Source organism: Myotis nattereri, assembly GCF_964212035.1.
Source record: "Myotis nattereri genome assembly, chromosome: 4".
Taxonomy (NCBI): Eukaryota; Metazoa; Chordata; class Mammalia; order Chiroptera; family Vespertilionidae; genus Myotis; species Myotis nattereri.
This window is the reverse complement of record NC_138079.1, coordinates 79,402,407-79,426,952: the sequence shown is the minus strand read 5'-3', so window position 1 is coordinate 79,426,952 and position 24,546 is coordinate 79,402,407. Positions and strand designations below refer to the sequence as shown.

At 42.4% G+C, this 24,546-nt stretch overlaps 1 protein-coding gene across 1 annotated transcript in view; it reads right to left on the bottom strand.

Moving 5' to 3' along the window:
* Positions 1 to 24,139, bottom strand: part of LOC308517931 (cytochrome P450 3A12-like) — a gene marked incomplete at its 3' end in the record, with an annotated part of 38,174 nt that extends 14,035 nt beyond the window's left edge. The window contains exons 1-9 of the mRNA XM_081089480.1: positions 23,968 to 24,139; positions 21,472 to 21,565; positions 19,290 to 19,342; positions 16,124 to 16,223; positions 13,187 to 13,300; positions 12,840 to 12,928; positions 11,361 to 11,509; positions 7,325 to 7,452; positions 5,728 to 5,794 (exon numbers count right to left, since the gene is read on the bottom strand). Of these exons, the coding sequence (XP_080945606.1) occupies positions 5,728 to 5,794; positions 7,325 to 7,452; positions 11,361 to 11,509; positions 12,840 to 12,928; positions 13,187 to 13,300; positions 16,124 to 16,223; positions 19,290 to 19,342; positions 21,472 to 21,565; positions 23,968 to 24,038 (865 nt within the window). The 5' untranslated portion in view covers positions 24,039 to 24,139. The remainder of the gene's footprint in view (positions 1 to 5,727; positions 5,795 to 7,324; positions 7,453 to 11,360; positions 11,510 to 12,839; positions 12,929 to 13,186; positions 13,301 to 16,123; positions 16,224 to 19,289; positions 19,343 to 21,471; positions 21,566 to 23,967) is intronic.
* Between the last annotated feature and the right edge of the window lie 407 nt (positions 24,140 to 24,546).

Here is a 24,546-nt window from a genome sequence, read left to right as displayed (position 1 = left end):
AATGAAAAAAGAATCCAAAAATGCGAGGATAGTGTAAGGAGCCTCTGGGACAGCATCAAGCGTACCAACATCAGAATTATAGGGGTGCCAGAAGATGAGAGAGAGCAAGATATTGAAAACCTATTTGAAGAAATAAGGGCAGAAAACTTCCCCTACCTGGTGAAAGAAATAGACTTACAAGTCCAGGAAGCGCAGAGAACCCCAAACAAAAGGAATCCAAAGAGGACCACACCAAGACACATCATAATTAAAATGCCAAGAGCAAAAGACAAAGAGAGAATCTTAAAAGCAGCAAGAGAAAGAAAGGCAGTTACCTACAAGGGAGTACCCATACGACTGTCAGCTGATTTCTCAACAGAATCTTTGCAGGCCAGAAGGGAGTGGCAAGAAATATTCAAAGTGATGAATACCAAGAACCTACAACCAAGATTACTTTATCCAGCAAAGCTATCATTCAGAATTGAAGGTCAGATAAAGAGCCTCACAGATAAGGAAAAGCTAAAGGAGTTCATCACCACCAAACCAGGATTATATGAAATGCTGAAAGGTTTCCTTTAAGAAGAGGAAGAGGAAGAAAAAGGTAAAGATACAAATTATGAACAACAAATATGCATCTATCAACAAGTGAATCTAAGAATCAAGTGAATAAATAATCTGATGAACAGAATGAACTGGTGATTATAATAGAATCAGGGACATAGAAAGGGAATGGACTGACTATTCTTGGGGGGGAAAGGGGTGTGGGAGATGCGGGAAGAGACTGGACAAAAATCGTGCACCTATGGATGAGGACAGTGGGTGGGGAGTGAGGGCGGAGGGTGGGCCGGGAACTGGGAGGAGGGGAGTTATGGGGGGGAAAAAAGAGGAACAAATGTATTAATCTGAACAATAAAGATTTAATTTAAAAAAATAGATATTAGTAATAAAAGACTTGGGACACATGTCTTCAAAATCAATGATTTGAGATATGGACAAAACTGCAGAGATTTAAAAAAAGGTGGAAGATTGGTGATTGATCTTAGTCTAATCAATGGCATTTAAATAGCAGAAAAAAGAATGTGCCAATAGAAGGGCATTGGACAGCATTAAATACAGAAATGTAGGGTCCAGTAAGTGGAATTAGCAATGTTCATTCAATCATGACCTGAATGTCATCTTTCTCAGCACCTGCCCCCTCTCTTTGCTCTATTTTATGCTCAGCAAATAGCCCTTGTGATCAAATTGGTCTCTTTTTATATTTTCTCCTGAGAGAAACTAAGCATGGTCAGGCTCTAATCTATTCGTTTGAAGTATACTATAACTTTTAGATACTTAGAGCATGAAATAAATATGGGCTTACCCCAACCATGTAATTGACAACTAAAAACAATTAAAAAAAGTGTACAAAAGCTCTACAGAGTTCTGACTTTTCAATGAGGATTTGAAAATGACTTTTCAATGAGGATTTTTGTGATGCTTTTGGAGGATAAATTCAGCTATGAAATTCTTTCCCCCAGTTAGCATATACCACATAATATTCAAAGTTTAGAGCTGTGCTGTCCAATATGGTAGTCACAAGCCACAAGTGATAATTTAACTTTAGATCTTAATTAATTAAAATTAAATACAATTTAAGATTGTTTTCAGTTGCACTGGCCACAACAGAAATGTTCAATAGTCACATGTGTCTAGTAATTACTGTATTGAGTAATGAATATCTATAGTAATAATAGGGTAATATGCTAATTAGACCAGGTGGACCAGACATCTTCCAGATGTCTGACTTCCTTCTGGACAAAGCCATGGTGGCGGCGGCTGAGGCAGAGGCGATTAGGGGCGATCAGGCCAGCAGGGGAGGGCAGTTAGGGGTGATCAGGCCAGCGGGGGAGTGGTTAGGCAGTGATCAGGCCAGCAGGCAGGGGAGCAGTTAAGGGCTATCAGGCTGGCAGGCAGAGGCGGTTAGGGGCAATCAGGCCAGCAGGTAGAGGCTGTTAGGGGTGATCAGGCAGGCAAGGGAGCAGTTAGGGGCATCAGGCCAGCAGGTAGAAGCTGTTAGGGGTGATCAGGCAGGCAGGGGAGCAGTTAGGGGCATCAGGCCAGCAGTCAGAGGTGGTTAGGGGCAATCAAGCAGGTGAGCGGTTAGGAGCCAGAGGTCCCAGATTGCCAGAGGGAGGTCTGACTGCCAGCTTAGGATATCCCCCGAGGGGTCCCGGATTGGAAAGGGTGCAGGCCGGGCTGAGGGACCCCCCGCCCCTTACAAGAATTTCATGCACCGGACCTCTAGTGTATTTATAATGGTGTATTAGAGTCATCTCATCCCTGCTCTCTAGAACCAAACATTAAATATTCAGACATTTTGTAAGATGGTTGTCAGACTATTGGTAGTTTAAAATTAACCATAATGGGATTATTTATATTATGGAAATACGTTATTAATCAGATTTTTGAGAGAGAGAGAGATGGGGGAATCATTGGTCTAGTTACGAGTATATATAGAAATACTTATATTTATCAGATCTGTATAAATATATTTGGTATTATTAGGTTTGTCTACTAAGGCGATCTAGAAGAAAAAAGCCCTAGTAGGAATAAGCATTCCCAGATCGTAGATGTTGGTTTCTAAATATCACTTCTTACTAAAATGACCAAAGCTCCTTGAGAAATGACTGATTCAAGGCTTGATCAGGGGAAATAAAGAGAAACCTAGAATTTTCTCACACCAGGAAGCAAGGAAGCGCACACAAAAGCAATGATAGGTAAAGCCCAGCTGGTGTGGCTCAATGGTTGAGCATTGGCCTATGAACCAGGAGATCATGGTTCAATTTTTGGTCAGTACACATGCCTGGGTTGCGACCTTGATCCCCAGTAGGGGTGTGCAGGAAGCAGCCCATAGATGATTCTCATCATTGATGTTTCTATTTATCTCTCCCTCTCCCTTCTCTCTGAAATCAATAAGAACATATTTTTAAAAAATGATAGGTAAAAATGATACTGGACAATCTGTATACTAGTATATACCATTATACATTTGTCAAAACCCTAGAATGTGTAATACCAAGAGTGAACCCTTATGTAAACTATGAACTTTGTGTGATAATCATGTGTTATTATATGTTCACTAATTATAACAAACTAGAGACCCGGTGCACAAAAATTTGTGCACTCGGGGGGGAGGGTGGGTCCCTCAGCCCGGCCTATGCCCTCTCCCAGTCAGGGACCCCTCGGGAGATAACGACCTGCTGGCTTAGGCCTGCTCCCGGGTGGCAGAGGGCAGGCCCAATCCCTAGGTGCAGCCCCTGGTCAGGCTCAGAGCAGGGCCCATCAGGGGGGTTGGGGCTCCGTACCCTGTCACACACAGAGCAGGACAATTGGGAGGTTATGATGCCACCCTCAGTCATGCTCAGGGTAGGGCCGATTGGGGTGTTGGGGCACCGTCCCCTGTCATACTCAAGGCAGGGTCGATGGGGAGGTGGCGGTGCCACCCCCGGTCATGCACAGAGCAGGGCCAATCAGGGGGTTGGGGCTCTGCCCCCTGTCACGCACAGAGCAGGGCCCATCAGGGGGTTGGGGTGCCATCCTCTATCACCCACAGAGCAGGGCCGATCAGGGGGTTGGGGCGCCGCCACTCTCACACTCAGGGCATGGCCGATGGGGAGGTTATGGCTCTACCCCGTCACACACAGAGCAGGGCCTGTGGTGGGGGAGGAGGGGTTGGGGCCCCGCACCCTGTCACACACAGAGCAGGGCCGATCAGGGGGTTGGGGCGCCAGACCCTGTCACACACAGAGCCGCAGGGCGATCAGGGGATTGGGGAGCTCCCCCAATCAGGCACAGAGCAGGGCTGATCAGGGGGTTGGGGCGCCTTCCCCTGTCACGAACAGAGCAGGGTGGATAGGGAGGTTATGGCCCCGCCCCCTGTCACACACAGAGCCGCAGGGCCATCAGGGGGTTTGGGCGCTGCCCCCTGTCATACTGATCCCGGTGCCAGGAGGCCTCGCGGCTCCGCTGATCCCGGTGCTGGGAGGCATATTACCCTTTTACTATATAGGGTAGAGGCCTGGTGCACGGGTGGGTGCCGGCTGGTTTGCCCTGAAGGGTGTCCTGGATCAGGGTGGGGGTCCCCACTGGGGTGCCTGGCCAGCCTGGGTGAGGGAATGATGGCTGTTTTCAGCTGGTCACACACCCTTCAGGGTGGGGGTCCCCACTGGGGTGCCTGGCCAGTCTGGGTGAGGGGTTGAGGGCTGTTTTCAGGCTGGGGGTGACTGAAGCTCCCAACCGCTCCTTTTTTTCTTTTTTTCTTAATTTATTTTGGGCCAGCTTTAGCTTTGAGGCTTGGCTCCAGCTCTTAGGCCTCCGCTGCTGAAAGTAGGTTTCTGGCTTTTGCTTACAATGTTTTGATCCTGCTGGCTGAAGCCCGGTGACTAAAGCGGGTTTCTGGGGTTTTGTTTAGCTTCTATATTTGTTACATAGTTGCTTAGAGTTGCAGCTCAGAGGCCTGCAGCGGCAGGCGGGGAACGTTGGAGTCCTCCGTCACTGAAGCAAGCAAGCCTCATGTTAGTTTCAAGCTACCTGGCTGCCGGCCGCCATCTTGTCTGGCAGTTAATTTGCATATTGCCCTGATTAGCCAATGGGAAGGGTAGTGGTTGAACGCCAATTACCATGTTTCTCTTTTATTAGATAGGATGATCCACACCTGTGAGGGATTTTGATAGTTGAGGAATCTGTGTATAGGTAGAGGGAGGTGGCATATTAAGTCTCTGTACCTTCTGTAGAATTTTGATGTGAATCTAAAATTACCCTAAAAAAGTATATTGGAAAAATAAAATATTAAAATGAAAGAAAGAAGAAACCCAGAGCCCACTTAAAGGAACTCCCGTGAACAAACCTAAAAGAATTTGATCACACAAAAAAAGATGTAAGAGAGTAAATTTATAATATATAAGATCATATTGACATAAATAAATAAATAATAAATGGGAGAGAACAGAATAAACTTTACAATGAAACATCCTATATAATAAAAAGCTACAATGCAGCCGAAACTGGTTTGGATCAGTGGATAGAGCGTCGGCCTGCGGACTGAAGGGTCCCAGGTTCGATTACGGTCAAGGGCATGTACCTGGGTTGCGGGCACATCCCCGGTGGGGGACGTGCAGGAGGCAGCTGGTCGATGTTTCTCTCTCATCGATGTTTCTGACTCTCTACCTCTCTCCCTTCCTCTCTGTAAAAAATCAATAAAATATATTAAAAAAAAAAAAAGCTACAATGCAAATTGTCCCCTCAGTAATTCGACTTACCAGGAGTTAGCCCTCTTGCTATGATATATGCTGACCACCAGGGGGCAGCGTGGAACGAAGGAATGTCCTGGCCAGCAGCCAGGGAAGTAAGGCCCCGATCAGCCCTGATCGCTGACTAGGCCTAGGGACCCTACCCATGCATGAATTTTGTGCACCAGGCCTCTAGTCAATTCATAAATGTAGAAGAAATGATGGAATTAAAATGTCATAATTTTGCAACCATCATAGTAATAATGACTAGTCAAAAATCATCCATAGATGATAAAACTAGTAGGTGAAAGTTTGAAGAGGAACAGAATATTTACTTAGTTTCAAAGGCTTCCCCCCAAGTTACTTATTAATTACAAATGAAAAATAAAGTGAACACAATTTTAACCAAGTGTTCCAGGTTGAGGTCCTCAACTACCTCTGAGCCTCCCATCACTGGCCCTCCGAAGCACGCCTTGTTTACCTTTATGGGAGTCTGTTTCTTTGGAATTCTGAGAGTTAATCATCAGCTGAAGTAAATCCACTCGGTGCTAGAAGCAGAAGGAAAACTTTCAATGTTAGAAATAAATCAAGAGTGCAATACTAGCCCTAGCCGGTTTGGCTCAGTACATAGAGTGTCGGCCTGCAGATCAAAGGGTCCCGAGTTTGATTCTGGCCAAGGGCACAAAACTTAGTTGCAGGCTCCTCCTGGGCCCAGGCCCTGGTCCGGACTTGTGCAAGAGGCAACCAATCAACGTGTTTTTCTCACAGTGACGTTTCTCTGTCTTTCCTTCTCCTTTCCTCTCTCCCTAAAAATCAATGGAAAAATATCCTCAGGTGAGGATTAACAACAACAAAAAAGTGCAATACTAAATTTCTTTCCTGATAAGATGGCCCCTTTAAATCCAGAAGTGTGCCTAGTGTTGCTTGAGTTATCAGTGAATAAGAACATCCAGCTATAAATCTTGGAGAGCAGGATGTTTACCTGAGGAAGATCCAGCCATCATGCCCAGCTGCTTTTTGGTCCTCACTCTCTCTGATCTTCAGCTTCTTTTACTTTGAACATAGCCAAAGAACTACCTGCTCCCTCTCCTGTCATGCCTACATGCTCACAAAAATGTCCCTGACCTCAAACCTTTCTTTCTCTCTAGACTTAATTATTTTTTTAATATATTTTTTTGATTTTCTACACGGAGGAAGGGAGAGGAACAGAGAGCCAGAAACATCGATCAGCTGCCTCCTGCACACCCCCCACTGGGTATGTGCCCGCAACCAAGATACATGCCCTTAACCAGAATTGAACCTGGGACCTCTCAGTCCGCAGGCTGACGCTCTACTCACTGAGCCAAACAAGTCAGGGCTAGACTTAATTCTTAATGAATGGCCACATAGATGAATCTCCTGATATTTGAAGAGTTCATTGGCAGTTTTTCTGTGAGCAGCTTCAAGTGCCACCATCTCAAAACTCTCCACAACATTCAGTGCAATTCCGGGATACCTAATCCTATCCCCATGGCCTGTAGACACATTCTTGTGCTGGCCTCCAGGCCCATGAAGGCAAAGCTGGGTTAGCCAGCTTGCAACCTCAATGCCCAGAGAAGACTACTGCCCTCTCCAGTCTCCAACCAGGCTTCAGTTTAACATAGAGCACTCCGCCAGGGGCCTGCTGGGAACTTCCACTGCAGAATGTGTAAAATAAGAGGCTTGGAATTGATGTGATTCTTTGCCAATTTTAACTCTGGGGAATTATACCAGGAAAACAAATTTTAAACAGCAACTTTTATACTTTGATAATTTACTGAAGGGAAGTGGAAAACTTTTCATCTCAATAATATTCATGCAGTGATATACTGACCTTTGTGCCTATTATTATATTACATTTTAGACAATGTCTCTCTGACTCATTTTTTATTTCCTTTCCTAACCTCCACCTTCTTCATTCCCCACAAAATGTTAGAACTTTCCTCCTGTAAACCTAGAGTTCTCTATCTACCTAAAAGAGAGGTGCACAAATCATAAGTATCCAGCTCAATAAATTATCAAAGCGTGAACACACTCACGTAACCACCACCAGATTTTACCTTTTGTTTATCTTGGAGGCGATTTTCTTTCATTCTTTTTACAGATTTTTTTAAAAAATCAGTTACGCTTTTTGGGAACAGGAAAATATTAAATGCTTCAAACACTGGGCCAAGGAATGGAAAGAGTACTGCAAGAATAAAGAAAGCACAATGAAAATATGAAATGTACCGGGAGCACTTATAATTTTCTCTACCAATGAGGAGAGTAAAAGACACCAGGCTTCTCAACCAGGAGCCAGTCCCTCTCTGCCCTGTGCTCAGACTTCCAAGCCCGTGGCTGCGCAACGGCAAGTCCACACAGACGGGCCATCACTATAGCAGTGAGATCATGGCCCCTTCCCCATCTTCTGGATGACTAAAGAAACAGGATTACATCCCTGAATGGCTTTGCCTTTTATCTAAATCAGAGCAGAGTCTGATTTATTTAATTAATCACCCTGTTCTAGAAATAGTGGTCAGATACACATGCATGGACACAGTGGAACACTAGACACTAAAATGTCAACAATGATTGTATCTGAGAGTTTAATTATCGGCAAGTCTTGTTTCTTCTTTGTCTTTTAAAACAATTCTGAAAATTTTATAGGAAATGTGAATTGTATAATAATATAAATATTAACAAAAGTATATTTTGAAAAAATGAATTTGTAGCTAGGATAGAAATAATACAGAGTATGTCTTGCAACCATAATGGAATGAAATTAGAAATTAATAACAAAGAAAATTGGGAAACTCACTGCTATGTGGAAATTTAAAAATACCCTTCTAAATAATCCATGGGTCCTACAAAAATCTAAAGCGCAATTAGGAAATACTTTGAGATAAATAAAAATTAAGAGAAAGCATGCCAAAATTTATGGATGCAGCAAAAGCAGCACTCAGAGAGAAATTTATGGCTATAAATGTCTACATTTAAAGAGAACAATGATCTCAAATCAATACCCAAACTTTTCTCCTTAACACACTGAAAAAAAGAGCAAACAAAACCAAAAGCAAGCAGGAGGAAGCAATGATACAGATAAGAAAGAAACTAATACAATAAATAATAAAAAACAATAGAGAAGATTAATGAAATCAAAAGATGATTCTTTGAAGGCATTTAGGTAAATTGACCTAGAAAAGAAAAGATCCAAACTTCTGGCATCAGAAATGAAAAAGGGGAGATTATTACTGACATTAAAAAATTAAAAAACTATAAGGAGATATTATAAACAACTGTATGCCAATAAATAAGATAACTTAGATAAAATGGACAAATTTCTAGAAAGACAAAACTATAGAAACTGACTCAAAAAGAAATAGATCTGCCCTGGCCAGTTTTTCTCAGTGGTTAGTGCGTGGGCCCTCGGACCAAAAGCTTATGGGTTTGATTCCTGGTCAAGGGCATGTGTCTTGATTGCAGGTTCAATCCCTGGCCCAAGTGATAACTATTTATTTGATAATGGATCTTTTTTTTTTTTTTTTGACAATGGATCTTATACATGACACCGAAACCTCAGGCAATAAAAGAAAAAATACATAAATTATAGGTCATCAAAATGAAAAATTTTGTGCTTCAAAGGCACAAAGAAAAAGAAAAGACGCCTACAGAATAGGAGAAAAATTCTGAACTTATTTCTAATGAGGAATTTATATCTAGAATATATAAAGAATTCTTACAGCTCAACAACAAAAAGACAAACAACTCAAATGTAAATGGACAAAGCATTTGAATAGAAATTTATCTAAAGAAGATACAAAGATGGCCAACAAATATATCAAAAGTTGCTCAACATCATTAGTCATTAGAGAAATGCAAATAAAAACCACAATGAGATACCACTTCATACCCACTAGAATGGCTATAATAAAAAAGATAGAAAAATGTCAACCAAGTGTTGGTGAGGGTGTGGAGAAATTCAAACCTTCATACATTACTGATGGGAATGTAAAATGGTGTCACTACTGTAGAATAAAGTTTAGCAGGTCTTTGATAAGGTAAACACAGATTAATATAGTATTTAGCAATTCCACCCCTGAATTAAAACCAAATGAAACCCCTCAAAATTGAAATAGGTTATCACCAAAAAAATGTACAGAATGTTTACAGCAGCATTATTCACAAGGGCCAAAAGGTAGAAACAACCAAAATGCTCATTAACTGATGAATGAATAAACATAATGTTCATACAATGGAATATTAATGGGTCATAATAAATATAAAATACTGATACATACTACAACATGGATGAACCTTGAAGACATTATACTAAATTTTTAAAAGCCAGCAACAAAAATACACATATGTGATTCTATTTATATGAAATGTCCAGCATAGGCAAATTTTTTTTTTTAATATATTTTATTGATTTCTACAGAGAAGAAGGGAGAGGGACGGAGAGCCAGAAACATCGATGAGAGAGAAACATCAACCAGCTGCCTCCCGCACACTCCCCACTGGGGACGTGCCCGCAACCAAGGCACATACCCCTGACCGGAATCGAACCTGGGACCCCCCAGTCCGCAGGCCGAGGCTCCATCCACTGAGCCAAACCGGTTTGGCCAGCATAGGCAAATTTACAGAGACAGAAAGTAGATTAGAGGTTGCTTTGAGCTAAGGGGAGTGGAATGTTAATGTTAAAAAGTGCCATATATCTAAGTTGACAAAAATCCTATATAATAAAACCCTAATGCAGACAGTCCTCGGATTATGTTGGACTCGACATATGTTGTTCTGTGGTTACATTTCCATCTCCCATTTATTTATTTAAAAAAAAGTTCCATCATTTCGACATATGTGCTTTATGTTTTTTATTATTTATTTACCACAAGTAAAGGTCAGGAATTGTTATCTTTCTTTTAAATTTTTTTTACTGTTTCACTTCATTACTGCTGGGTATGTGAGTGACATAGGTGCTTATGTAGGTGGGTTCCAACTTAGAGCGAAAATCACATTACTTCACACCATTGGAACGGATCTCCGATGTAACCCAAGGACCTACTGTATGCAAATTGACCGAATGGCAGAACGACCAGTCACTATGACGTGCACTGACCACCAGGGGGCAGACACTCAATGCAGGAGCTGCGCCCCTGGTGGTCAGTGTGCTCCCACAAGGGGAGCACCGCTCAGCCAGAAGCCAGGCTCACGGCTGGCGAGTGCAGCGGTGGTGGTGGGAGTCTCTCCCACCTCCGTGGCAGTCATACATCTCCCTAGGGGTCCCAGACTGTGAGAGGGCACAGGCCGGGCTGACGGCGTCCCGCCAGTGCACAAATGTCGTGCACTGGGCCTCTATTGTTCTAGGTAATATAATGATGGCTGCACATATCTCTGAATGTACTAAAAACAATTTTTCCACTTCATTGAGTTATAATTGACATAGTTTAAGGTATACAGCATAATGACTAGATATACATATATTGTGGAATAATGACCATAATAAGTTTAGTTAACATAAATCACTGTACATAGTTAAAAATATTTTTCTTTCTGTGTGATTAGAACGTTAAGAATCTAGACTCTTGTTTATCTTCTGAGAGTTTGTATCTTTTGAGCACTTTCAACTAAAACTCCCACCCTCAAACTCTGCCTCTGATAACCACAAATCATTTGTTATTTTTCTATGAGTTTGGGTATTTTTTTAGATCCCACATATAAGTGAGGTCCTACAGTATTTGTCTTTCTCATTTCACTTAGCATAAAGCCCTCAAAGTCCATCCATCTTGTTGCAAATGGCAAGATTTTCTTCCTTTTTATGGCTGAATAATATCCATTCTATCTATCTATTATCTATCTATCTATCTATCTATCTATCTATCTATCTATCTATCTATCATTTATCTATATATGCCACATTTTTTATTCATTTATCTGTTGACAGACACTAGGTTGTAAAAATGATAGAATTGTACATTTTAAATGGCTGAATTATATAGTATGTGAATGATATCTCAAATGAGATGAGAGGAAAAGAGAGAGAGACAAAGAGAGAGAGAAGAGGTGGGGAAAGGAGGGAGGACATGCGGGAGAAAGAAAAAAATACAGTAGTCCACATACTTAAGCAGAAAATGAATGGGTCAAGGAAATTAAGTTTTAAGAGCTTCTTGATATTTTCCACCAAGGGATCTTGTGGGTTGTTCAGGGAATCAATGTTCACTCCAAATGATGTGCCAGCAATCACATCTATGCTGTAGGCCCCAAACATGCTGAGTAGAAAAATAAAGACATACAAAATTAAAGTCATCACCTCTTTACTATCCTTATCCAACACATACAATAGGAAGGACATGTAAATTCATATGACCAGGCAAAGACAGGTAAGGAGCCACATAACTGTCAAAACCATCGGCTGGATCATCTAAAGAAGCTATGCTCCTGTCACAGTCAATCATGAGGTGTTTATTAGATGCCAGTCGTGCAACTGGCCCTGTGCTGGGTTATGGGGACACCAAGGCAAGTTAGACCCACCTGTGAGCAATAGAAGGTCAGTCAGAGGGAAGGAGACCCATAATCAGGCAAATTACAGTAGTGTGTTTTGAGCCTGGACAATAGTAGCCATACTGTGCTTGAGCAGGACCAAGGGTAGGTAATGACTCTTCCCAGTGGAGTCAAGAAAGGTGACATTGATCTGGGTCTTGCCTCACCCCAGTGTCTATACTCAGAGCTGATTCTGCTTCAGCACCTGACAGAACAGCAGCACCCTGGTCTGAGTTGCCAGGAATGCCATCGCTCCTTCTCTGCACTCCTGCTAAAGCTCATGGAAGACCCACTGTCCTCAAGTCCAGTATCTCAAGTTGCCTTTAGGGCACATTCATATCTGTAAAATGTCAGAACTAAGAATGTTTCTGGTTTAAGAAATAATTTTAAAAATCACCCCAAAATCAATTTGAGGGAATCCCATAGGTAAGTGATCATATGTCCCCAGTTTCCCCAGATCAGTCCCACTTCACCTGTGCTGTTCCTGCATAGTTAAACATATCTTAATTTAGACAATAAATGACATGCTCACCCTACCCATAGTCTATACAGGACATTCTTTAATTTGAGACTAAAGAAAGGAGAAGTGGTGGGAAGGTTTAATATTTCATATTTTGCTGGTATCCTCACCAAAATCATGAAGTTGTTCCAAGTTCTCCATTGTAACTTCCCTGCTCCACCCACTGCTCACTAATACATACCAGTGCCTTTCCCTGCCAGTATTTCACATCCTCTATACTGAAAACTTTGGTACAATCATGTTTCTACTTTCTAAACTATGTATGTTTGTCTTCAGGAATATCCAACGTGACAAGTAAGCAGACAAATTAATCCTGGTTCATGTACACAGCAGAAGATCTTTCTCTCCTGGCTGCCCTGCTTTATGGAGGAGCTACATCTTCTTGGGTAGCCCATTGGAGTTCTAACACCACACACTTACTTCTTTCTGGTCATTACAGTAATTCAGTGGGAACTGGGCTCTGGCAGGCGGCTGGGGGCTGGGGGCGGGGTGTGTCTTGAGGACGAGCTCCAAATCCCAGCAGCTGGCCTCCTACTTACTCTTTCAAGCTGATGGGTTTTCCTTTCTCTGCTTCCTTCCTCATGTTGCTGACCAACCCATCTGCATACTGGCCAATGATGGGGAACATCTAGACACAAAGTACAACAACACCCGCAGTTAAGTGGGAAGAATCGAGTACTAGAAGACCTGGCTTTCTCAAGCATGGAGCAGTAAGTGATATCTTATAATGAATCTTATATTGTCACTTCTAGGACATAAAGATAAAAGACCATTATTAGGAAGCTCACATTTAGCAGGCTACCCTGGGAAAGAAACGATCTTACTTTCTACCTGTCCCCAGATGCATTCTTTAAATTTCAAATTAAATATCCTCTTATACTCTTACCTCCTTGAGCTTTCCACTGGTGAAGGTTGGAGACAGCAATGTTCGAATTCTCTTCCAAGTTTCATCCTCAGCTATAGAGATGGCACTTTTCATAAATCCCACTGCAATCATAGGCTAGAGTTAAAATAAAAAGACATTTTGCCCAGCATAAGTTTTGGAGTTCTCAACAATTGAAGAAAATTTGTTTGTTAAATGGGCATCAATTATTCAACAAATATTTAGTGACTATCTATTCAGTGCATACTTATCCAAAATGTCTAGCATCTCATGAAGGTGCAGGAGACATCCAGCCACCTGATGTGGTTTCCAGCCTTTATTCTAATCATATTTTTCAGTGCAAATGACCCATGTGTTAGGGAAACTGCTTTTTCAGGGGAATACATAGGAATAAGTCCTAATATATCCTCCAGGGCTGTGCAGAATAGAAAGGGATTCTTGACTGATAGCCAGATAGCTTTGGCAAATCGTATATTGCCTCAGACCAGTTGTTCTTTTACTTATATATACAACATAAGCAACCTGAAAAAAAGAATGTCTTGATATGGTGATATTTTTTTACAAAAAAGTAGTTACTACTTAAAAGATTAGGAATCTATTTGTTATTATTAAAAAATAACAAAATCACGTGGAAATTTGTACATTTTCCCACTAGTGATAGAAAGACAAGGAAGAGATAATTCTATTTCTCAGGCTGGGACTGGCCTATCAAGCCACCCTACTTGAGACTTATTTTCATCTTTTAACACTATGTTTTGTTTTAAAATGTATATCTCCATTATGCATTCATGATTAAAAAAAAAAGTCAACAACTAGGAAGAGAGAGAAAGTTTCTCAACTTGATAAAGAGCATCTACAGCTAACATCACATTTACTAATGAAAGCCTGGAGTAACATCACTAAGATGGCAACGTCAGAGACTCCAGCTTCTGTTGCCCCACAAAGAACAATTAGACAGCTATCCACACACAAAAATAGGTCTAGGAGAGTTCAGTAGTTCATTCAAGAATCTTCAGCCACCGAGTGGAGAAAAAACACACACAAACAACCCTGAGAATAACTGAACAGAATGGGTAGGGAGAATAGTTTCCTTTTGCCTGCATCATGTCACCCCCCAGGCCAGCACCGCTCGGTGCCAGGAGGGACTCCGCAGCCTGAGAGACTTGACCTTGCTGCGGAAGGAACAACAGGGAAGTGCCAATTTTCTCTACCCTTTCAGGGCGCTGTACAAATGGCCTGCTTCCGTTTCACTATGCCCACTCTGCTGGCTTAGATGAACAATCTAGTGACAGCAAAGAACAAAGAAGAAGAGTAGGAACTGCTAGTCATGATTTCCCACGTCCTGCTCTGCAGAAGACCCCACCAGCCCTCAACAGCTGCTGAGGAAACCAAGAGCCAGCACAGCCTCTGTGAACACCCTGCTGGTTTTGCTGCTGATAGTTCCACAGGATTTCACACTTGCAGATTCTAGCATCCTGAGCCCTGCCTTCCCGCCCTCCACGCTCACTAGAGCTGCCCCGAGTTGTGCTACCACCCTGAGTCCTGGGATCCACTCCAGCCGCCAACACTGGCGTACGTGGCTGGGCTTGTGCATAGTACCAGCCCAGTTCCCTGCAGCTGTTCGGTCAGTGCTTAGTATCAGGGTGGCTGCCTGAAGGTCCAAACTATGCACCTTTGGAGAGATGAACAAACCCAAACTCCCTTGTAATCTGCTCCAGCCCAGCGCCTCCTAAATAGGACCTGCCCTTGTTTCCAACAAGTCCTACAGTCCACTTCTTCTCAAGATACATATTCCTAGGGGACTTTGCAGGTCAGAACCTGTCCCTCCCACCTGCTAGCACATGACACCAAGCTCAGACAACAGTCTTTTGGGCCAGTTCAAGCCTCCACCAGACACATTAACTTTGTTTCACAAACAAGCCTCACAAGCATGTGAGGTATGTGCCCAAGGATCTGGGGTCCAGGTGGGTGTGCAGGTGGGGCTGCGTTAGGTCTAACTGTAATGAGACATGCGCAGATATAGTGGTTTAGGAAGACAAAACGAAGGCCATTCAGAGAGGAAGCCTGTATTTTTGTGCTGACCTCCCCTCCCTGCTTTCCTTCCCGCTGCCATTTCCCGCTCTGCAGCCCAAGACAGTCATCTTCTAGGCAAATCTGCCACACACTCTCCCGAGCTGGGCATGAGCTGGTTCCTGGATCCTTCCCTTAGAAGGAGTTGTGTGTGTGTGTGTGTGTGTGTGTGTGTGTGTGTGGGCGGGGGCACAGGTGATGGATGAAGGATAGCCTTTTTACAAATGGTGTTGCAGCAAATAGACATCCATAGGGGAAAAAAGAACCTCGACGTACAGTTCACACCTTATGCAAGAATTAGAACAAGATGGATCATACTTAAATGTACAATATAAACCTATATAATATTTAGAGAAATAAAAGAAAATCTCTGGGGCCTAGGGCTATGAGAAGAGTTTTTGGACTTGGGCACAAAAAGGCACCCATAAAAGGAAAAATTGATAAATTGGCTTCATCAATTAAAAAAAAATGTTTGCACTGCATAGGACTCTCATAAAGGAAAGGGCAAGCTACACACTGTGACGATAAAAGAATAATAAGAGGAAGACTTATGGTGATGGGACAGTTCTGTCTTCATTGTGGTGGTAGTTACACAAATCTATATGTATGATAAAATTTTATAAGCAACACACACACAAATGAGTGCAGATAAAACTATCAAAATCTGAATAAGCTCTGGATAGTACCAATGTGAAATACCTGCTCTGATGTTGTGCTATAGTTATATAGGACATCACTATTGGGAGAAACAGAATGAAGGGTACATGACATGGGACCTACATGGATATATTTTCTGACAGCTTCCTGTTTATTATTTTTTCAATATTAAATATAAATAACAATTTAGTTTTAAAAGGAATGAATACCTACCCGCCGATTTGTGAAGACAGAATAACATTCTTTTACTAGGATTGCTTTGATCATGTCTGGATCCGTGATCGCCAACACAGGCTGCCGACCATCATAGCACCTAAATTGGGAAAAAAGAGCTGATTAAAATGAACAGGACAGCCCAGGTGGTTTGGCTCAGTGGTTGAGCGTCAACCTCTGAATCACCAGGTCACGGTTCAATTCCTGGTTAGAGCACATGCCCGGGTTGCGGACTCAATACCCAGAAGGGTGTGTGCACGAGCCTATGTTCAATGATTCTCATCATTGATATTTCTATCTCTCTCTCCCCCAAACTTTGTTCTTCTTTCTCAGGATTGCTGTGGCTATTCGGGGTCTTTTTTTAGATGAATTTTTGGAGAGTTTGTTCTAGGTCTTTGAAATATACCATTGCTATTTTAATGGGGATTGCATTGAATCTGTAGATTGCTTTGGGTAGTATGAACATTTTAATGATGTTGATTCTACCAATCCATGAACATGGTATGTTCTTCCAGTTGTTTATGTCTTCTATCTCTTTTTTCAATGTCCTGTAGTTTTCCGAGTACAGGTCTTTTACCTACTTAGTTAAGTTTATTCCTAAGTATCTTAATTTTTATGGTGTAATGGTAAATGGGATTGTTTTTTTAGTTTCTCTTTCTGTGAGCTCATTATTGGTGTATAAAAAGGTCATAGATTTCTGGGTGTTAATTTTGTATCATGCTTCATTGCCGAATTCGTTTATTAAGGTGGTGTTTTTGTGGGAATTTCCTATACCAGTCTTTATAAGTTTTTGTATGTTTCAAATATTTCATTATCAAGTTATCAAAAAGAAAGTTAAGTTAGTAAATAGATGAAGGCCAGTAAATTATCTGAGAACAGAAAAAAAGAACATACACACCCAGTTACTTAAAAATATACTTTTGAAGATATATAGAAACATTAAAAATGCATATGACATAGTATTAGATGAAAAGTATAGACATACTGATCACAAATACATGAAAATATGTCTGCAAATACAAAAGACTTGGAATGTAAAAAAAAATAGAGTAGAAAAATGAGTGATTTCTTTGCCCTATTTTCTAAAGTGTGTTTACTGGTTTACAATTGCTTAAAGGAAGTATTTTAACTATTAGAGAGAAGTCCTTGGTTGGTAGAATCAAGTTTAGAAATATTTAAAACAAAGGACAAAGAGAACAAAACATACAAAGGAGCGTGCACTATTCATTTAAAAATCTTTTCTTTTCATTATATCTGTTCTATCTGTGGGTCCTAAGTGGGCCTCGGGCCCCATGTAGGAGACATCAGCCAGCAGCAGGACAAGCCACTTTAAACACACACACCACACAAGCTGACTCTTTCTGAGATATTTCCCAACCTGGCCATCTCCTGGCTGGTTTACTATAAGTTGAATTCCATGAGGTTTGCTATAAGTTTAGTAACACTGTCCTCTAGCATTTTATTTTTTACTATAAATCATTTCATTAACTAGAATATAATGGGAGGTTTTCCACAAGTCTTATCTATTCTTTCTTTGACTCCTCAGAGGACTTTCTAACCGTTTTGTGATCCATATAAAAATGGATGAGGACCCCTGCACTTAATGCTGCCCATTTCCAAAAACTCTTCTGAAGCTCAGAAGGTGTAAGGGGGTGTCAAGTACATTTAGTGTTGAAGCAGTGATATAAGTAATTGTGGTGGCACTTAGATTGGTCAGATTGATTGACTATATTTCTTGGATGATTCCCTTCTCCCCATCGTGTTTTTCAAAAACACCTGGGTGGAGAGACACAAGGTTTTGGGTAACCCTCTGCATTAATGACCTCACACCAGCCTTAGAGTTTGTTACAATATCAGGCAACATTCATATTCTTAGGCCCCAGCCCTGACACTACGGATTCGGTGCTGCTGGGGACTCAACCCCGAGAATCTGCATGTTTAACACACTCTCCAAGCTGGTGCTTATACACACCCAAGCGCAGAACCACTTTCTAAAGAATGAAAGTGACTCCATGCTGAGCTCACAAGTGGTCAATGTTGGGAGGGCAGTTGGAGCTGGGCCAGTGGTGACCCAGTGCTGTGTGTTCCCTCTACTCCATCACGTAGCCTTTCTGGACCCTGCCAGCTCAGTAGAACCTTATGGTTTCTGAGGATTTGAAGAGTATGAGAAAGTACTGAGAAGCAAACCTTTCCCCCTTTGCTTCTAGGACACAACACCACGTTACACCTCTCCTGCGGCTCTCACCACACCTCCAGCAGCTCCGAGTGGGAACAGCCGCTGCAACTGGCCAAGGCCACTTTGCAAAATCCTACATCTCTTCAAAGTCAGTAGAATAGGGTAGGTAACGCAATACTTGTATAAACTAAACCTCTATTGAGAAGTCTTGGCTTAAACATTTTTTAAAACCCAAACTCCACATGTGTGGAGGAGGTAAAAACAAAGCCATGCAGACATGGTTTCCCATTCTGTTTACCTCCTACCCACAGCACTTTTTCAAAAGGATATAACAAATGCAAATTTAAAATGGAGAATTTTGGATTTTAATTAATAGTCAATCATGTGGGTAAGGGATTATGATAGACATTTATGAGGATAGTTTAGAAGGGTCTGCCCTGGCCAGGTGCCTCAGTTGGTTGGAGTGTTGTCCTCTACAACAAAAGGCTGTAGGTTTGACTTCTGGTCAGGACATGTGCAGGAGACCACCAATCAATGTTTCTCTCTAACATCTCTCTCTCTTTCTCTTTCTCTCTCTCTCTGCCTCCCTCTTTCTCTTTCTCCTTTAAAATCAATAAAAACATATCCTCAGGTTAGGATTTTTTTTAAAGTCTGAAAGAAGAAGTTACTGAGATAATGCATTTCATTCAATCAAAAGAGACCTAAGGGAAGGAAAGTGGAGACGAGGAGAATAATGAGACACTGGACAGAAAGTGACGCCAGGAGTCCCTAGGCCATTAAAGTCTTGAGAGAATGATAACCTGCAACTCCCCATCTTCATTCCGAATGCAGCCTGGACACCTGGTGACATCTGGGGTCCTAGAGGACAAGCCTCCAATAGCTATACGGTAGGTGCTTTATCCCAGAGGCTCTGGGCTGAGATTGTCCTGCATGCCATGGGGTCCCCAATCAAAACCGTGTCTATCCAAGGAGAGTTTCCCGAATACTCACCCCCACATGTTTCCATACTTTTTAAAACAGTCCATGTCAAAAGTCCCAAAACCCTGCAAGGAGAAACAAAATTAGATTATTAAACTAAATGTACTGAACTCTACTTCTAACTGGGACCAATATTACTCAAATCCCTGGAAATTAGGCTTACTGTCTTTCACGGGCAGATAGAAGGAAGCTCTTCTGCAGAGGTGTCTTGGGGAACAGAGAGAAAATTGAGATGTTTGAAACACAGAATTTAAAATCACTCTTGAATTTTCTCCAAGTAGTGTTGACACTCGACTTGCCCTTGTCTATGATACTAAGTAACTCCTTGTCTTTTTAAAGGGTTTTTGTTGTGCATGTGTTGTCTCTAGAATCTCATAACCCCAGAATTATTACCTCCATAGACTCCAGAAGTGAAGCTGAGGGAGAGTAAGAGTGACCTGCACACTCTTTGACCTCCTGGTCAAGCATCCTTTTCATTTATCTCATGAGCCCCAGCAGCATTAGGAAGTTTAAGACACCAGGGACCACTTTTAGTCTAGCAGGTTTAAACACGTCTAAGGCATCTTTGTTGAGTGGGAAGTGAGTGAGTGAGTGACTCGCTTTCCAGTTTTCTACCTCAACACAGAAAAGATTGGTAAATGTCACCACTCCAGAAGGACAGAGCAAATTAAAACACTTTCTCTGTGTTTTCACTTCTGTAATTAAAAAAACACATCTTTCTGTTGCCAAGTTTCAGATATTTGATATTTTTTTTATTATTATTAGTTAAGGTATTACAAATGTGTCCTCATCCCCCCCTTTAACCCCCAACAGATATTTGATATTTTAATTATGCAAAGGAAGGTCCCAGAAATGTGGGTCTTGGGGTACATCCATAAGGAGTTGGTCTGGGGAAGGTAGACAGGAAATTACTGTCTTTTCAGTAGGGAAAGTTCTTAGACTAATAAAGGCATTGAGACCTCACCTGGGAGAATGAGCATCTGAGAATCAAGCCTCTCTCTTTCAGGAAGAAAATCTGAGGCAGAGAGCAGCCTGCACCAGAAGACTCTGCCCGCTGGCCTAATAAATATGAGCTCATAGCTTTCCATCTAAGGATCAGGCCCTGGGCGAAGCATTAGGGCAGCATTAATCACAAAGGCTCTGCCAAAATTAACAGTCCATGTGTCACCTAGGACATTCCATTCAGTTAATTTTTTAAAATATATATTTTTATTGATTTCAGAAAGGAAGAGAGAGGGAGAGAGAGAAATATCAATGATGAGAGAGAATCATTGATTAGCTGCCTCCAGCACGCCCCCTACTGGGGATAGAGCTCACAACCCAGGCATGTGCCCTTGACCAGAATCGAACCCGGGACACTTCAGTCCACAGGCCAACGCCCTATCCACTGAGCCAAACCGGCTAGGGCCATTCAGTTAATTTAATTTTAAAATAATTTTGTCAAATCATCTCCTCTCTAGTAATTTCATATAACTCTGCTTTGGGTTTAGGTTTGTTTATTTTTTAAACCCCAACTTGGGCTGCCTAATACGCTGACGTTCCAAAGCTGTCCAAGAGGAGTCAAGAGAAGGCTACCTAGCCGTGGTCGGCACACTGCGGCTCCTGAGCCACATGCGGCTCTTTGGCCCCTTGAGTGTGGCTCTTCCTAAGCCTTAGGAGTACCCTAATTAAGTTAATAGCAATGTACCTACCTATATAGTTTAAGTAAAAAATTTGGCTCTCAAAAGAAATTTCAATCGTTGTACTGTTGATATGAGGCTCTGTTGACTAATGAGTTTGCCGACCACTGAGAGCGTATCCTGTGAGCAGGACAGTCTGACTCTGGCACATCCGACTTCATGGGGCACTCCCAGGCGTCCCTCATGCTTCTCTCCTAATCCTAAGTGTGAGTCTGTCTTCCTGGGAACCTGCACCTCGCAGAAAGAAAACGCTCCTCACGATGCTCACAAATAGGGACAAGGTGCGAGCTGGATCAGCTGAGAGCTCTGCTGCCCCAATGAGCCAACCCCTGAGGCTCCTGACAGCGGACACTGAGCCTGGGGTAAACCTGGCCTGCGCAGGGCGGGGCCTATGGTGCCTTTTCTGGAAAGTGTGAAACCTCAGAACTTCCTCCTGAGCAAGGCCCTTTTACTAGGGAACTCAGCTGCGATTTGGAACCATAAGAAGCAGAAGAAGAAGGCCAAACAGCACTCACCTGGCGGTAGGCCAGGGCAGTGCCCACAAAAGGTAGGGGTGTCGGCCCAGGGATTCCCAGTTTCTTAAAAAGTCCATGTGTATAGGTCCCATATCTATTAAATGAAAGAGAAAGCCTGGTTACAGATTATGGATCAGGTCCTGGGGCTGGCCAGCACTGACTCAGAACTGCAAGAATCAAGCTAGGGAATGAACATGTCAGTGATAAGCAGTAACAACAACTCCCACAGCAATAATTACCATGGCAAGTCAATTAAACCCGATTCTGCTTCTGAACTTTCAACATGTTACATAAACTCCCAAGGGAGGCCAAGCAATTGAGTGAATGTGTCAGCAACATTGATCCCACCTTGTGATCTGGCCTAGTGTCTAAACCACGTAGTTCCATATCAAAGCAGAAGGTGGGCTAAATTAACTTTTCTTTCAAGCTTCCTCTTTTTGGTAAAGAAATGCTGCTTTTGGTGCAAATAAAGGGGCTAACAGGAAAGCCAATCATTTTTATTGCACTTACATTGTGTTGCCAACAGAGGGCATTGTCTACAGCTACTCACTCATGGTGCAGCTACTGTACCAGTGTCTTCTAAGACTACAATGTTGTTTAGTCAGTGGTGCCAGTGTCTAGTGACAGACCCAGACCACACAGTATGACTTTGGTGGTGTCCCTATCCCCAGGCTTCAAGCAGATGAGATGCCTGCACTGTTGCCCTCTTATTGACCTCCTGTGAGACCACGACAAGGAGTATCTGGTGGAAATATTCTCCCAACCCATCCAGACTGCTACCTGGATGCCTCTCTTGTCATCACTGGCTCACAGTCTCGCTTACTCACCTGCACTGTGACATTAAGATAACTGGCTGGGCAGGTATATTTAAAAAAATATGTACAATCTATGTCATAGATGTATATATTTGTACAATGGACTCATATTCCTGATATTATTCTAGAAGTATGAGGTTAATTCAGCCGTGGGCAAATTACGGCCCACGGGCCGCATCTGGCTCGTTTGAAATGAATAAAACTAAAAAAAAAAAAGACCGTATCCTTTTATGTAATGATGTTTACTTTGAATTTATATTAGTTCACACAAGCACTCCATCCATGCTTTTGTTCCGGTCCTCCAGTCCAGTTTAAGAACCCATTGTGGCCCTCGAGTCAAAAAGTTTGCCCACCCCTGGGTTAATTATACACTTTTGCAGCCAAAAATTCTGAACCAACAGCGCTTTTTTTATCCTTCAGAGAGAACATGCTGGAAAGAGTGTTATCTCACTAAAAAAATCTAGGATTACATAGAATGAACTTAAACACTACCAATTAATTTTAAAATGTTGTCAGACAGTATATATGTTGCCACAATAAACAATATTTATAAAATTTCATTCATAGAATTGAAACAAAGTATATGTTTTCTCTATTCATGTCATCATGATCTCCTACTTTTAATGAAAGTGAAGTTGAGATAGAGATCAAATGGCACTTGGAGCGAGCCTTCCCTACCCATATCTACAAAATGACTCCTCCCATAACCTGTTTCATGATGCCAGGAATCTCACGCTTGAAAGGATGCTAGATGGTTTGATTCATCCTCCTGTACTGTAACTTAATGGAAAAATATTTAAATCCAAATTGGCTTTTAAGCTCATGCCTGGTTAGGCAGTTAGCAGATTTCATATTGGGGGGGGGGGGAAATAAATCTCTATAATGATGCCAACCCTCCCCAAAGACTAGAAGAAAAAGGTTAAAGAAAAGAAAACAATATCAAGATTTCTGCTTAGTTTCTTCTGCTCTAATGTTTTCTCACTTAGGGGAAACAGTTCTGCCTTTTAGGGAGTGTGGGAACTAATTCTTAGGAGGAGAGTGTCAGGGGAGAGACAGAATAGAGGAAAGAGCTAGTGTGAAGAGAAGGTGGGACAGTCTCCAGGCCTCCCACCCTGCCCCCTCCCCCGAAGTCTGGGGTGCACCCTCGTACATGCTGCCAATTATGCCAGGCAGTGGGAGGGAGGAAGCAGGAACAAGCCTAGTGACACAAGGGCCATTCCTTGTACACATCTGTAGCAGCAGACACCGAACTGGAAAGTGAAGATAATGAGACAAAACCCCAGGCCACTCCCTCCTGCCTCCAGGATCCCTGGAGCTGCGAAAGGGACAAGGACCCCACTGCACAAAAATGAGCTGATTTTGATCTGCCTCTGCTGAATTCTGGTTGATTAGCCTTGGCCTCCCCAAACTGTCAGTCAATCAGAAAATCACCCCCAGGAGCAAGTAATGTCAGCAAACCCTCCAGACTACAGAAGCTGGGAGTTGGGTGAACATGAGATGTCTCTCCTTCAGTAGGTCAGGGTAAGATCAGTAATACCTCCTTTGGTGTATGTGCACCCAACACTTAAGCAATTACCCCTCTGTTAACTGTTGGGTCTCCAAAATAGTTAAGAGGAAGGGAGGCCCGATGAGCTCCCCAAGTCCAAGATTATAGAGGCCATGAGCCTGGACAGTAACTCACAGATAGAGGAGCACCAGGCTGGTAGCCAGGAGAATCCATGTTCCTGTGGAAAAGCTTGGGATCAGGTCCATGGCCACTTTCCTTCCAAGATTTTCTCCTCTGAGTTTTCCTTGTGTTGGTGTGTGCTCTTCTTAGCAGGTCTGTGTGTTGAGAGTTTCCCTTCCCAATTCCTGGATAGTCTGTGAGACTGGATGTTTATATACTGGAAGAGGGGGTGGGGCTTGAGCTTCAGCCAATAGGGCCATCTGTGCACGAACTGGTATGACTTCTCCAACTTGACAGTTGGCAAAGCATCATGGATACTCCCACTTTTGTTTCTCTTGAGTTCATATTCTATGGGAAATCAATAAACAACTCCATTTTATCGGTAAGCCCAAAGGTTACAGCAACTCAAGTAGAGCCACTGGCATTGTATCTTTCAACTGCCCTTGACTCCATGGCTGCTTGCACTAAAAAAATACTTGAAATCCTTTAAACCAGCTTCAGCGGTTCTTAACCTGTGAGTCGCGACCCCTTTGGTGGTCGAACGACCCTTTCACAGGGTCGCCTAAGACCATCCTGCATATCAGATATTTACAT